The 14,044-nt window shown below is 54.1% G+C and overlaps 2 protein-coding genes across 2 annotated transcripts in view; one reads left to right on the top strand and one right to left on the bottom strand.

The window, feature by feature from the left end:
• Nucleotides 1-11,542, top strand: part of LOC108250549 (cilia- and flagella-associated protein 44) — an 18,146-nt gene extending 6,604 nt beyond the window's left edge. Inside the window, exons 7-34 of the mRNA XM_037979528.1 lie at nt 391-555; nt 641-796; nt 883-930; nt 2,242-2,341; nt 2,420-2,514; nt 2,593-2,802; nt 3,153-3,263; nt 3,342-3,506; nt 3,582-3,788; nt 3,872-4,014; nt 4,263-4,542; nt 4,625-4,680; nt 4,762-4,924; nt 5,000-5,130; nt 5,692-5,888; nt 5,960-6,104; nt 6,184-6,337; nt 6,407-6,655; nt 6,745-6,951; nt 7,027-7,230; nt 7,616-7,814; nt 7,878-7,991; nt 8,543-8,673; nt 8,754-8,870; nt 9,359-9,560; nt 9,643-9,803; nt 10,472-10,606; nt 10,883-11,542. Coding sequence (XP_037835456.1) covers nt 391-555; nt 641-796; nt 883-930; nt 2,242-2,341; nt 2,420-2,514; nt 2,593-2,802; nt 3,153-3,263; nt 3,342-3,506; nt 3,582-3,788; nt 3,872-4,014; nt 4,263-4,542; nt 4,625-4,680; nt 4,762-4,924; nt 5,000-5,130; nt 5,692-5,888; nt 5,960-6,104; nt 6,184-6,337; nt 6,407-6,655; nt 6,745-6,951; nt 7,027-7,230; nt 7,616-7,814; nt 7,878-7,991; nt 8,543-8,673; nt 8,754-8,870; nt 9,359-9,560; nt 9,643-9,803; nt 10,472-10,606; nt 10,883-11,092 — 4,455 coding nt within the window. The 3' untranslated portion in view covers nt 11,093-11,542. The remainder of the gene's footprint in view (nt 1-390; nt 556-640; nt 797-882; nt 931-2,241; nt 2,342-2,419; nt 2,515-2,592; nt 2,803-3,152; nt 3,264-3,341; nt 3,507-3,581; nt 3,789-3,871; nt 4,015-4,262; nt 4,543-4,624; nt 4,681-4,761; nt 4,925-4,999; nt 5,131-5,691; nt 5,889-5,959; nt 6,105-6,183; nt 6,338-6,406; nt 6,656-6,744; nt 6,952-7,026; nt 7,231-7,615; nt 7,815-7,877; nt 7,992-8,542; nt 8,674-8,753; nt 8,871-9,358; nt 9,561-9,642; nt 9,804-10,471; nt 10,607-10,882) is intronic.
• Nucleotides 11,404-12,858, bottom strand: brcc3 (BRCA1/BRCA2-containing complex, subunit 3). Its single transcript, XM_017440488.3, has one exon. The coding sequence runs from the start codon at nt 12,809-12,811 to the stop codon at nt 12,029-12,031; it is 783 nt and encodes a 260-aa protein (XP_017295977.1). The 5' UTR covers nt 12,812-12,858; the 3' UTR covers nt 11,404-12,028.
• Between the last annotated feature and the right edge of the window lie 1,186 nt (nt 12,859-14,044).

The following is a 14,044-nucleotide window of genomic DNA, read 5'->3' as shown; positions in this document are numbered from 1 at the left end:
GTTCTTATCTGGACCCAAATCAGTTCTTATCTGGACCCAGATCAGTTCTTATCTGGACCCGGATCGGTTCTTATCTGGACCCGGATCGGTTTGTAAATGTCGGTGGAATCCTCTGATTAGCGCAGCCTCCCTCTGGTTCTGTCTGGACCGATCCGGGCTCCTGCAGACAGAACCTGTCCGCTCTTATGGGCTCCATATTTATCGGACTTTTTGCTGAACAGAAGAACAGCTGTAGCAGCTTTAATGTTTTATCTTTGTTCACCTGAGGAAACCTTCAAACTTAACATCAGAACTTTTAGGTGAGCTCGTTCTGCTCCGTCACAGACAAACCTCCAATCAGAAGCTTTCTTTGAGCCTGCTAACGCTAACGCTAACGTCTCTTCCTGCCAGGTGGTATCCGGCACCGAGTGGGGCAACCTGCTGCTCTGGGAGGGAAACACCATCGAGGCGGAGATCTGTCGTAAGGAGGCCCGGAGCTGCCACGCCGGGACCGTCCAACCGTTCGCCCTGGAGGACGGACGGCTGATGACCTTTGGCACTGACGGGTTCGTCCGGGTAAGAGCGGTTAACGCCCGTCAGAGAGCGAGATAAAAGCCACGAAGGGACGAGTCACGCTGGTTTCGTTCGCTTCTCGCTCCAGACCTGGGACCTGGACAGGATCGACTCCACCGCCATCGACGGCGACAGCGGCCGGTTTGAGATGGAGCCCGTCAACGAGATGCTGGTGGGACACAACGTTTGTCTGTCCTCTGTGGTCCGGAGCTCGTTGTCCGACTCCTTCGTCTGGTTTGCTCAGGTCAGGAACCAAAAACACGGCAAAGATCTCCGAGGTTCAGGGTTTCAAACGCGGATCGGTCTGATGTTTCTGCTGCGGTTCTGCAGGACTCCAACGGAGCCATCTGGAAACTGGACCTGTCCTTCACCAACACGGTGAGACTCGTCTCTGTGGAGACCTCAGCCGAAACCAACAGTTCCAGTTCTTCTGATGACGTCTCAGGCTTTGTCCTCATTGGACAGATGGTCCATTTGAACCTCTGATGAGGAGCTCCTCCCCTCCTCCCTGAAGGTCGTGTCTCAGCGAGCTGCGACTGTTGGACTGTTGGGGCTGTGGTCTCTGCAGGTCTGGAGACGGGTTGGAGACGTCCTCAGTGACTCTGTTTAGGTGTCAGGACTGAGAGCCGGCCTTCAGGTCGATCCAGAATCTGGTCCAAACTTCATAACTGAGCGAGGGCTGGAATGTGGACGGACCAGGAAATCCAGATCTTCGGTTTTCAGAACGAACCAGACGGACTCTGATCTGTGGATCTCCTTCCAACCATCCGGAGCCAAACTTGAACCCTGACCAGGATGGAGCATCGCCCCCAGACACCTGCAGGGGTCCTCAGTCGCCTCGTGGAGACGCAGAGGATCTCAGTCCTGCTGCCTGAACTTTGAATGTGTTCAAAACGTTTGTGCCACTAATTTTCTCTCAAAAACGTCCCAATAACCCGTCTCCAGAGCTGGACTCCTGGACAGGGACGTCTGAGGCTACAGCCCCAAACATCCGGGTCTAAACCCCACGGTGACGGTAGATAAGACCTTTAAAGATCAGAAACATGGCGGCAGCATCGAGGTGGGTAAGATCTGGGCTACAAAATAATGTGCACGGCCAACAATACAGCTTTCCAAGTTGTGCACACTGCATTAAACTGGCCGATCAGACCCCGGCCTCCCGGCCTCCCGGCTCCCGGCCTCCCGGCTCCCTGGTCGCAGACGCTGCAGCTGACAGGTCGTCAGTTTCCAGCAGGTCTCCGACGGCCGAGCTCTGAGAGAACACCTGAAGGCCTCACGGAGGAGAGAGCGCCACGAGGACAGAACCTGTGGCGTTTATCGATGTTGCATTTTCATGTCTCTGGGTGTGACTTAAGACCAGGGGTGTCCAATCCAGGTCCTGGTCCTGGTCCGGGTCCTGGTCCTGGTCCTGGTCCCGGAGGACCTCCGTCCTGCAGGTTTTAGATGTTTCTCAGCAGCCTGTTAATCACTCAGTCATTAAATCAGGTGAGTCAGAGCAGAGAAACACCTGAAACCTGCAGGATGTTGGTCCTCCAGGACCGGGACCCAGTCCAGGACCAGGACCGGGACCAGGACCCAGTCCAGGACCCGGACCAGGACCAGGACTGGACAGCACTGGTCCAGACTCCATCTCTACCAGGAAAGGCTGCAATGGGTGAAATGTTTTCTGTTCCACCTGTTTGTGTCCAGGCTCCCGACCCGGAGTGTCTGTTCTCCTTCCACGCCGGGCCGATCCGCGGCCTGGACGTGTCCGACGAGTCCCACCTGATGGCCACGACGGCTCTGGACCGTGAGTCCTTGTCTCCTCACGCTGACTCGAAACGTTCTGACTCGTTTTTAACAGAAACGCTTCCCCTGGTGTGTTTAGGTTCCGTCAGAGTTTTTGACTTCCTGTCCAACAGAGAGCTGATAACGAGCCGGTTCAATCAGGGCGGGACGTCTCTCTGCTGGGCGCCGTCTTCAGTAAGTGCGGCGGCATGGAGGTGAGTCCTGCCTGCAGGAAACAGTCCTGACCTCTGCCGCCGCTGTCTTTGAGCTCAGGTCAACCAGGGCGGAGGGTTGCTGGTGACCGGGTTCAAGGACGGCGTCGTCCGCTTGCTGGAGCTTTACAACCCCGAGAGGCTGCAGGGCGTCCCCGAGACGGGCGCCGAGACAGGCGCCGAGCTGCGCCTCAGACAGGCCTTCAAACCGCACAACGCCGCCGTGACGGCCGTGGCTTACGAGCAGGACGGACTCGTCCTCGCCACAGGGGTGAGTCGGGACTCACCACCGGAGACATTAGGAGACATTCAGAGATGTTAGGAGACATTTAGAGATGTTTGGAGACATTTAGAGACGTTAGAAGACATTTAGAGACGTTAGAAGACATTTAGAGACATTTGGAGACATTCAGAGGCGTTTGGAGACATTTAGAGACATTTAGAGACGTTTGGGGACATTCAGAGATGTTAGGAGACATTTAGAGACGTTTGGAGACATTTAGAGACGTTAGAAGACATTTAGAGACATTTGGAGACATTCAAATACATTTGGAGACAGAGACATTTAGAGACGTTTAGAGATGTTTGACCCCAGCTCGTTTGTCGTCTCTTCCTGCTCAGAGTTTGGACAGCACCGTCTTCTTCTTCGCGGTGGGGGACAAGTACAACCCCATCGGTTTCATACAGGTCCCCGGTCCGGTCCAGGCCCTGCAGTGGTCTCCTCGCTCCCACGTAAAGTCCGCGGCGTGCTGCACGTTCCCGCCGCTCTGCGGCCGCTCTGACCCCTCACCTGTTCCGTGTTCCGCTCAGGCTGAAAACAAGCTGCTGGTCTTCTGTCGGAACGGACACGTGGTCGAGGTGCAGCGTCCCGATCCTGATCCTGATCCCGAGGCCGAGGCGTCGCTCAAAACCTTCCAGCTGTGGGACGTCCCCAGCAGAGCCTTCAGGTTTCACAGCATCAAGTCTCAGATCAAGGTGAGAGCGGGTTCGGCTGCTTCCTGCTTCCTGCTTCCTGCTTCCGTCAGGCGGCTGAACGCTCGATCCTTTCAGAGAGACGAGGAAGTCAGGAGGCGCCAGGCGGAGAAGGAGAAGAAGAAGAAGGAGCGAGAAGAGAAGTTAAAGAACCTGAAGAATAAGGCCGCGGAGCTGCTGGAAGAGGAGGAAGAGGAGGAACTCCCTCCTCTTCACGTCCCGGACCCTCCGAGTCCCGTCTGCTGTGGTTTCTACTCTCAGCCGGGACACTTCTGGCTGTCCATGGTGCTGAGAGACGCTCCGTCCCGCCGAAGGTTTCATCTCCAGCCTCACGTTCACAGATGACCTGACGGCTTCCTGTCCTGCAGGGAGGCTTCGACGCCGGCTTCCTGTACCACTGCAAGTTCTCCCAGGACCAGGACCAGGACCCGGACCGGAGGCAGGACCGACCGTTCGACTTCCGGCTCCTCGCCGACGCAGACGATGATCCCGTTCGCTCCGTGACTTTCAGGTAACCGGAGGAGGATGAGGGCTGGGATTTAACGTGTTTGAATTAAGTTCTGCACAGTGTGGGTCATTCTTTGCACAGTTTAGATCATATTTTGCAGAGTTTAGATCATATTTTGCAGAGTTTAGATCATATTTTGCAGAGTTTAGATCATATTTTGCACAGTTTGGAACATGCTCAGTGTTTTATCACAGAGCCCCCAGCTGTTTCTCTCCTGTGTGAGCTTGTTTGTCCCTCCTGGGGTCCCGTAGCTCCAGCAGGCAGCTGCTCCTCTGTGGGATGACCTCGGGCTCCATCAGGATCTACCCCCTGCAGCCCGGAGACGTGGGCCTGTCCTCCATGCAGGCCTACTGGGCTCTGAGCGTCCACGACAACCAGAACGGACGCCTGCGGCACGTCCGCTGCAGCCACGACGACCTGTTCCTTCTGACGGCTGCAGACGACGGAAACATCTTCTCCTTCTGCCTCCTTCCTCCGGAGGAGCTGCAGAACAAGCTGCAGAGGCAGGCGGCCAAGGTTCCTTCACCCCGGGTCCGTTCACGTTCGAAAATAAAACTGCAGCCTGTAGATGTAAAGTAAAGCTCTGGTGGCTGATAGGAGCGTCATGTTTCAGGTGGGTGTGGAGAGCGAGGCCTTGGCTCTGGACATCGAGGACCCAGCAGCCTACAGGTGAGGGGAAACTAACACGACCGGCTCAGAGTCCGCCTCAGTGATGTTACTTCCTGTCCCCCGTCCTCGCCCTGCCTGCAGCATAGAAACGGCCAAACAGAAGCTGGAGAAGGACAGCGTGCGGCGGGAGGCTGAGCTGATGGTGGCAGAGAAGCAGCGGCAGCTGGCGGAGCTGCAGAGGAAGTTCAAACAGGTTCTGACCGACAACCAGAAGCTGCCGGAGCACGTTCGTCTGAGACCAGAGGTACGGAGGCCCGAACCTCTGCTCCATCCTCGCCGCCGCGGTCAGCTGAAGATGTTTGTTTGTTTGTTTGCTCAGGAGCTGCAGCTCCACCCGCTTTTCACTCAGCTGGCAGAGGAGCTGAAGGTCCAGAAGGTGGAGGAGGTCAGGAAGCAGCTGGCCTGGGAGCGGGAGCGCAGCCAGATCGCTCTGAGGAAACTGCAGGAACGGTACGCGCAGGAAGTGCTACAGCTAGCTGCTGCCAGCTGTAAACAACCCCAAATAATTCCACGTAAACATCCGACGTAAACGTTGATGATCTGCTCAGAATTAGGCTCCATTTTCTTACAAACTGAGGCTGATTAACAAACCATCTGCAGCAGGTAAGATATTTATTCATTTCTCCACAGAACCCGACTCCAGAAGATCTGACGCTCGTTTGTTCAGCAGTTTCTACATCGTTAAATGATTGTTTGGAGGTTTCTGTAAAAACTGTTAGAAAACAGAAAATATTCCTCTTCTTTGTTTCCGACTCGTTGACTGATTTTATTCTTTCATCACAAATTAATGCTGTAGACGTTTAATAGTTAATGATGTTTATTTATGGTTGTTTTATCAGAGATGATTCAAACTTTACATCAAAAACATTGAAAAATGCCACAAAACGTGACGTTAAAGTTCCCTCAGAGAGTCTGGGGAACCGTTACTTGGGACCAGGACCATATCCGGACCGGATCAGGACCGGATACGGACGTTTCCGCCGTTCTGTTGATCCTGAATCTTCTTCTCAGGTTGAAGACGTCGATGGGAGCCGACATCGTCTCTGTCCTCGCAATCCGCAGCGACCACAGAGTCTCCACCTACAGCCTGCCGCCGCTCCCCGAGCCTTTGACTTGGATCAGGGCTCGCAGCGAGCCCGACGGGGACGCTGCGCGGGACCGCAGGAAGTCCAGGACGGAGCCCGCGACAGACGGCGACCAAGCCGAAGGTAAGACGGCGTTCGGTTCAGCCGACGGCGTCGCCGCAGCCTGATCTGACCGCCGCCGCTTCCGCCCGCAGAGGTGCTGGTGCCCCGCCCCCCCGCGGCCCGCCAGGCCAGGATCAAACTGGGGGCCCGGCAGGAGGAGAGGCTCCGGAAGGACGCAGAGCGGGCGGAACAGGCCCGGGCCAAGATCGAGACCAGGAGGCAGGAGTGGGCCCAAATGTGAGGGAAGTCCGGAAACAAACGAACGGAAATGATTCCTCTGTTCTCCTTCACGGAGCGCCGGCGGTTTGTGTTGCAGTTACTCCGAGAAGCCGCCGGACGACTACGTGGACTCGCAGTTCCTTCAGGCCATCCGAGACGTGAAGGAGAACATCGGAGACGTGGTCAGGAGGAAGGAGCCGAGGGTGAACGCCGAGAAGAAGAAGGAGGAGCTGATTTCCCTGCAGCTCAAAGTACAAACTCCCCAAATCTGAGGTTTTCCTCTTATGTGACTGCGTGACGAACCGTCTTCCTCCGGTCAGATCCGCGAGAAGCAGACGGAGATGAACGGGCGGATCGTGGCGCTGCGGGACGCCAAGCTTCAGCTGCTGTCTCGGCTGGCCGCTCGGCTGCAGCGGCTGCAGGACGTCCAGCAGCGGCTCGCAGCGCACCGCCGCCTCCCGCTGCCCGCCCTGCCCGCCATGTCGCCCCAGGAAACCCCGGAGAGGAAGCTGCGGTGCAGCGGCGCCGTCCTGCAGCGGTGCGGAGCGGGTTGGGCCAGAATTCAAGTTTCTTTCTGAAATAATATGTTTTTAAATAAAACAGGTTAAAGAAGCCGGAGGAGGAGGAGGAGGAGGAGGAGGAGGAGGAGGAGGAGGAGGAGGAGGGAGGAGCTGTGGGTTTACTGGAGCAGCTGGAGGAGGAGATGAAGGCAGAGGAGCAGGAAGTAGGAGGAGAAACCCAGATTCTGTTGGCTTCATCTGGAGCCAGAGAGGAGGAGGAGGAGGAGCTGAGTGAGCTGGAGAAGGAGGTGCAGAGGGAGGAGGAGATCAGGCTGCTGCACCAACAGGACTGCCTGCTCCAGGAGGTCTTCCTCACCTGTAAATCGTCCTCCTGCAGGTGAACTAAAAGCTCCGGGGACTGACAGCCGTCCTGTCTGCAGATGGAGACCTCGGTGAGGAGGTTCGACTCGGAGCTGCTGCAGCTGTTGGTCCAGAAGCTCCTCCTGGACCAGCAGCTGAAACTGCTGGACCTGCGTCTCCTCACCATCTTCAGGGAGATGCTGCTGCTCCGACAGTTCCAGTCCAGGGAGGAGGCGCTGCAGGAGAAGCTGAGGGGCTGTCTCCAGAAGGAGGAGAACATCACGGTAACAGAAAGATTCTCTGCTCCTGATTGGCTCAGGTCTACGGGTCAGGGAGGAAACAGGAAGCACCAAGCTCCACCCCCTTTCAGGGCGGAATCAGGACAGGTGGGACGTGTGGGGACAGATAGGACGTTCAGGGACAGGTGGGGAGTGGTAGGACAGGTAGGACGTTCAGGGACAGGTGGGAAATTCAGGGACAGATGGGACATGTAGGGACAGATGGGACAGTTGGGACAGATGGGACATACAGGGACAGATAGGACATGTAGGGACAGATGGGACATTCAGGGACTGTTGGGACATTCAGGGACAGATGGGACATGCAGGGACAGATGGGACATGCAGGGACAGCCGTCTGGCTCATCTTCCTGTTTCCTGTTCCCGGCAGTCGAAGCTGGAGGAGTGTAACGAGCTGCTGGAGCTGAAGACAAGAGACGTAACCCGGCTGCAGGAGCGAGACAAAGCTCTGACGGCCACCTTCCAGGCGTCCCTCGGAGACGAGAACCCGTTTGAAGACTTCCTGACCAAAGTCTTTAGAAAGAAAATCAAACGAGTGAAGAAGAAGAAGGAGCGTCCGGGAGCTGAAGGTGACGAGACGCCGCGGCCGTTCTTCTGACCGTGTGACCGTTTTAACCCCAGTCTGTCTGCAGAAGAAGAAAAGGACAGCGAGGACGACTCCGGGGAAGACAGCGACTCGGACACGGACTACGACAGCGACGGCGAGGAAGACGGCGCCGCTCTGGACGACTCGGTTTGTCCCAAAGGTCAGGAGGCGATCTGAGAACCACATCAGTCAGTGTTTGTAAATATCTGAGCTTATTTTGAAATGTCGGTACGCTTTATTTTGAAACTCCAGGTTATGTTTTGATGCAAAACTCTGCAGGTTTTTATTCAGTTTAACTAAACATAAAAGTTGTTGAAGCTCTTCAGGATCTTTTGAGGCCGATAAAAACATCCAGCCACTCAGAATCTGCTGAGTCACCGGTTGCCATGGTGACTCCGATGGAGGAGGAGCCTCAAACAGACTGCAAGTCGTCTACATTTTATAAAAGTTGCTTTAAGGCTCGTTCACCGGCAGAAGAGCTGCTGGTTTTCACCAGGATCTCTTTCCTGTGACGCGTCGAGAGCCGAGCAGGAACGCCAACAAGACAGGAAGTAGTGAATCCAGAGAAATGGACTCTAGAGGTTTAATGATGGCGTTGAGCTCAAAGAAAAACCTGAAAAGTCCTTTAATTAAATTCTAACGGTGACGGCGTTCTTTGTGTTCTTCGGTCGTTCCGTCTCGTTTTTTGAATCTTTGCGTTCCGTCTCTCAGGCTGCGAGCCGGAGCTGCTGGAAAACACGCTGCAGCTCCGGGAGCGTCGGCTGGACCTGGAGGAGCAGCTGATGGAGGAGAAGATGGCCGCCGAGGCTCTGAGCAGAGACAGCGAGACCCTCATCAAGAAGGTCGGACCCGGGTTTCCCTCCCGGCGGCGGTTCTGTTAACACCCCTCCCCCCTCACTGCTTCCTTTTCATCGCCCCGCAGGAGAAGATCGTGAAGAACAACCGTCAGGGGGTGGAGAAGGACCTGGAGCTGATGAACCAGGAGAAGCAGCAGAAGATGAACCAGCTGGACGTGGTGGTTTCTCTCCAGCTGCACCAGGTAAACTTCTACAGAAGACTGTTTCAGTTCAGCCTGTTTTATATCAGTGGGGTCCTGGTCCTCTGGTCCTGGTCCTGGTCCTGGAGGACCTCCATCCTGCAGGTTTCAGGTGTTTCTCTGCTCTGACGCACCTGATCTGAAGGACTGAGTGATTAACAGAACCTGAAGATCTGCTGAGGAGCAGAGGAACATCTAAAACCTGTAGGATGGAGGTCCTCCGGGACCAGGACCAGGACTAGGACTGCACACCTCTGGTCTCGGGCGTTCTGGGTCAGGAGCTGGAACCAGGTTCTGTTGGGTCAGGAGCTGGAACCAGGTTCTGTTGGGTCAGGAGCTGGAACCAGGTTCTGTTGGGTCGGGAGCTGGAACCAGGTTCTGTTGGGTCGGGAGCTGGAACCAGGTTCTGTTGGGTCGGGAGCTGGAACCAGGTTCTGTTGGGTCGGGAAGTAATAAAACGTTCTCCGCTCTTCGATGTTTCCTGTTTTCAGATCCTGTTTGTCACCGACGGCTCGGTTCCGTCGGACCTGAGCGAGGCGCTGGTTCTGGACAGGACCGAGCTGCACCGGCTGCAGGACTGCATCCAGAACCTGGAGGCCGAGAAAGTCCAGCAGAAGGACCTGCTGGATCAGGATCAGCAGCGGCAGACGAGGCTGGTCCACGAGGAGAAGGACATGTTGGCCATGATTCAGAGTAAGAACCAGAAACCTGCTTCACCCCGAGGCGCTGGCGCTGAGAGGTCCAACTGGCCGGGTCTGTGGTTCTGCTCCCACAGAGCTGGAGCTGCAGTGTGACGAGCTGATGATGAAGAAGTTCGGGAGGCTGGTGGACCTGGAGGCTCTGCAGGTCCTGCCGGGGAACCGGAGGCTGGAGGAGCTGAAGCAGGAGAAGCTGCTGCTGGAAGGAGCTCACGCCAAGGAGCTGAGGCTGTGGGAGGTGTGTGTCAGCGAAAAAAGACGCTGAGTCAGCGTGCGCGCGTTAAAACGCTGATTCGGCGTGCACACGGTAAAACGCTGAGTCGGCGTGCACACGGTAAAACGCTGAGTCAGCGTGCATGTGTTGAAACGCTGAGTCGGCGTGCACGCAGTAAGACGCTGAGTCAGCATGGACGTGTTAAAACGCTGAGTCAGCAGCTGCTGGTTTCACTTCTTCAGCTGTTTTAGCTGCAAATGTTGCTCATTCATTTTCTTCAAAAACCTGCTCCTTAAGAGCTGAGGACGTAGCTGATGTTGCTCATTTTAGCTGGTGTTCGGCTAGTTTTAGCGACTGCTTTTTAAATTTGAACATCTGTTTAGCTGATTTTAGACTGGTTTGTTTATTTTAGCTGTTGTTTTTCTAATTTTAGCATCTAGTTTTGCTTAGCTTTAGCTAGTATTTCTAATTCTAGCTACAGTTTTTTTTTTTATTTTAACATCTGTTTAGCTGATTTTAGACTTTTAATTTGCTAATTTTAGCTGTTTTTCTCATTTTAGTATCTAGTTTTCTTAACTCTAGCTGCAGTTTTTCTCCTTTTAGCATCTGGTTCGCTAACTTCAGCTGCTGTTCGGCTGTTTTCAGCTGTAACGGCTCCTGAAGCTTCTTGACGTTTGTTCTGTGAACTTCAGGTGAAGCTGGAGGAGGAGCTGCAGGCCAAGATGGAGGTCCTGGAGACCAACTCGGACCACCTGCGCGGCGTGATCCGCCTCCACCGGCAGAAGGCGGGACTGGAGGCGGAGCTCTACGGCCGGCAGAGGAAAACGGTGAAACGGTTTCGTTAAAAACATCTCAGAACAGAACTTTACTTCATAAAAGTCCGGCTGAAAGGTGGAGGGCGGGAAATCGTTTTATCCAGTTCAAGATGGCCGCCCCAGCCAAACACAAACAAACATTAAAATCTGATTTTGTTGGTTTAAATCGTGACAAAAAGAAAGAAAGTTGACGTCTGCAGGTTGAATAACTCTGGAGTCGGGTTCAGAACCAGAACCAGAACTTCTCCTGGAGCTGAACATCCGTCCCCGTTTGTGTCTTCTGTCCAGGGAAGACAGCAGTTCCAGGACTTCAGGAGACGCTCAGACCAGGAGACGATCCAGAGCCTCCAGGAGACGGCGAAGACTCAGTCGGAGCAGGCCGACGCCCTCATCGCCGAGATCCACTTCCTGTCCTCCAAAGGAGGCCAGGTCCTACCCCCCAGCTCCGCCAGGACTTCCCCCCACGTCCCCCTGCCGTCCCCCCTGAGTGACAAGTAAGAAGCTGAAGCAGAAACGTCTCAAACTGCGTCCTGCGGCGAATAAATAATCAAATTAAAGTTTTATAAAATGTTTTTATTCTGAGAATCTTTGTTTTTAAAGAAATGATCCCAGAGACTAACAGGAACACCCGGTCCTGAAGGTCTTTAAACTTGAAAGGGCTCGTCAACTTCCTGTTGGTGATCATGATCGACTGCAGCTGGTAGTTTCGCTTGGAAAACGGTCCAAACTGCTGTCCACGTGGACGGGACAAATGTCTCCGTCTCAACGCTCGAATCGATTCATCTGCGTGAACAAAAACAGACCGAAGCTCCGACAGGAAGGACTTTTATTTCAGCGAGAAAATAAAACTAAAAGCTTCAGGTTCCACAGCGGAACGAAAACCACCGGAGAACCTTCAGAGAACCTTCAGGACCTGAAGGTCCAGATCCGAAGGTCCAGACCACCACCTGGAGGAAAACTACGAAGAACACAGAACTGGATCAGAACTTCTGCACAATATTTTTACAGAACAGCTGAAAACGGTTAAAAAAGAAAAAAAACTATTTTAGAGACAAAGTGTCTGAGGTCCAGGTCCAGGAACAGAGTCCAGCAGAGACAAGAAGTCCAGGTAAATCAGACTGAAGACAGAGTCCTGAAGAGACAGGAAGTCCAGAAGGACCAGGGGTTCTGAAGCTGAGGGGAGTCCAGGAGAAACAGAAGTCCAACTGGACCAGGTCAAACAGTCCTACAGAGACAGGAGGTCCAGAAGGACCAGGCTGAAGACAGTCCTGCAGCTGACAGGAAGTCCAGCAGACACAGGCAAGGACAGCCCTGTCCTCCTCCCTGTCCCCATCCCCCCGGCTCACAGAGCAGCCAGCTCCAGCAGCAGCCTCTCCTCCTCCCTGTCCTCCTTGTTCCCCTCCCTGTCCTCCTCCCTGTCCCCGTCCCCCCGGCTCACAGAGCAGCCAGCTCCAGCAGCAGCCTGTCCTTCTCGCGCTGCAGCTCCAGGACGCTCTGCCGGTTCTGGTCCAGCCGGTCCTCCAGCCACTGCAGCAGCGGCCCGCTGACGGCGGACATCTGGCTGCAGAGGTTCTTGGTGAACACCGAGCCGTTGTGGATCTTGGTGACCGGGTCCAGGTGCGACAGGTTGTGGATCTTCCGGTACGTGTCCTGCTCCTCCTGGCACAGGATCCGGGGCAGCTCCACGGCCGACTCCAGGCACACCTTCCCGATGGCCTCGCGCGGCACGACGTGCACCGGGATCTCCACGCGCTCGTACTCCGAGCCCTTCTGCGCCTGCGCGGACTGGAAGCAGGTGTACAGGACCCGGCCCGTCCTGGTGTTCTTGTCCTCGATGAAGCAGGAGAAGATGAGGCCCACGAAGCCGCGGTCCAGCATCTGGTACATGGCCTGGGTCCGGACGTCCACGTGCGACGGCCACACGGTGATGTGCGGGTGCGAGTGGTACCAGCCCACCACGCGCATGGGCCTCCCGGTGGTGTCGGCCAGCCGCTCGGCCTCGGTGGAGGCGGCGGACAGCTGCTCCGGGGAGATCTCCACCCGGTCCTTCCGCTTGTCGGAGCGGCGCAGGATGATGACGGAGTGGATGTGGACGATCCGCGCCGCCTCCAGCTCCCCGATGCAGAGCCCCATCACCTCCTCCTTCTCGGTGCTCAGCGCGTGGTTCATGCACACCAGGAAGGCGTCGGACTCCAGGTGGACCGAGCTCACCGCCATGGTTCCAGGAGCGGCTTCACTTCCGGGTTCTGCTTCTTCTTCTTTGTCTGCTTTGAAGCCTCCGCGGCGCCGCCTGCTGGTGAAGCCGCGCGCGCTACAGGTGACGTTTTTCCCGGTTTTAATGGGAAACTTTATCTTTAATTAGTTTGTTTGATGTGGACTTTTTAAAGAACGTCTCAGAGCATTTCAGTGTCTTAGAACGTCTCTCAGAGTGTCTCACAGTGTCTCACAATGTCTCACAGTGTCTCAGAGCGTCTCTCAGAGTGTCTCACAGAGTCTCAGAGTGTCTCACAATGTCTCACAGCATCTCAGAACGTCTCTCAGAGTGTCTCACAGCGTCTCACAGTGTCTCACAGCATCTCAGAACGTCTCTCAGAGTGTCTCACAGTCTCACAGTGTCTCACAGTGTCTCAGAGCGTCTCTCAGAGTGTCTCACAGTGTCTCACAGCAGAGATCAGATGATTTTATAAACCTCTCCATCATCAGTTCTGCATTAAATGATTTGTTTTTAAAGCAGAAATGGCAGCAGCAGCCAGCTGTAGCACTTCCTGTGCAGCCTGCTTGACCTCCTGCAGGAAGATCCAAACTTTTCTGATTTCTGACAGAATAAATCTTAAATAAAAAGATTTATGGAGTTCGTTTCTCCACCAGGGGGCGCCCTTTGATGTCAGATTGATTTCTTTAGTTTAAAAATAAAAAGTTAAACTAAAAGTTTCAGTTTGAATAAAAAAGATAAATAAAACAGATAAAATATAAAAATCCAAATAAATGCAGAANCGTCTCTCAGAGTGTCTCACAGTCTCACAGTGTCTCACAGTGTCTCAGAGCGTCTCTCAGAGTGTCTCACAGTGTCTCACAGCAGAGATCAGATGATTTTATAAACCTCTCCATCATCAGTTCTGCATTAAATGATTTGTTTTTAAAGCAGAAATGGCAGCAGCAGCCAGCTGTAGCACTTCCTGTGCAGCCTGCTTGACCTCCTGCAGGAAGATCCAAACTTTTCTGATTTCTGACAGAATAAATCTTAAATAAAAAGATTTATGGAGTTCGTTTCTCCACCAGGGGGCGCCCTTTGATGTCAGATTGATTTCTTTAGTTTAAAAATAAAAAGTTAAACTAAAAGTTTCAGTTTGAATAAAAAAGATAAATAAAACAGATAAAATATAAAAATCCAAATAAATGCAGAAACATTAAAACATCAGATCTGAAAATAAGATTTTTATTTTTGTTTGT

This window comes from Kryptolebias marmoratus, linkage group LG14 (assembly GCF_001649575.2).
Source record: "Kryptolebias marmoratus isolate JLee-2015 linkage group LG14, ASM164957v2, whole genome shotgun sequence".
In the NCBI taxonomy this organism is placed as follows: Eukaryota; Metazoa; Chordata; class Actinopteri; order Cyprinodontiformes; family Rivulidae; genus Kryptolebias; species Kryptolebias marmoratus.
Note: the sequence above shows the minus strand (reverse complement) of the source record. Positions and strands in the feature narration are given on the sequence as shown.

Bases quoted from the DNA above. Each gene is read 5' to 3' on its own strand.
- brcc3 (XM_017440488.3), bottom strand. From the start codon at position 12,811: ATGGCGGTGAGCTCGGTCCACCTGGAGTCCGACGCCTTCCTGGTGTGC.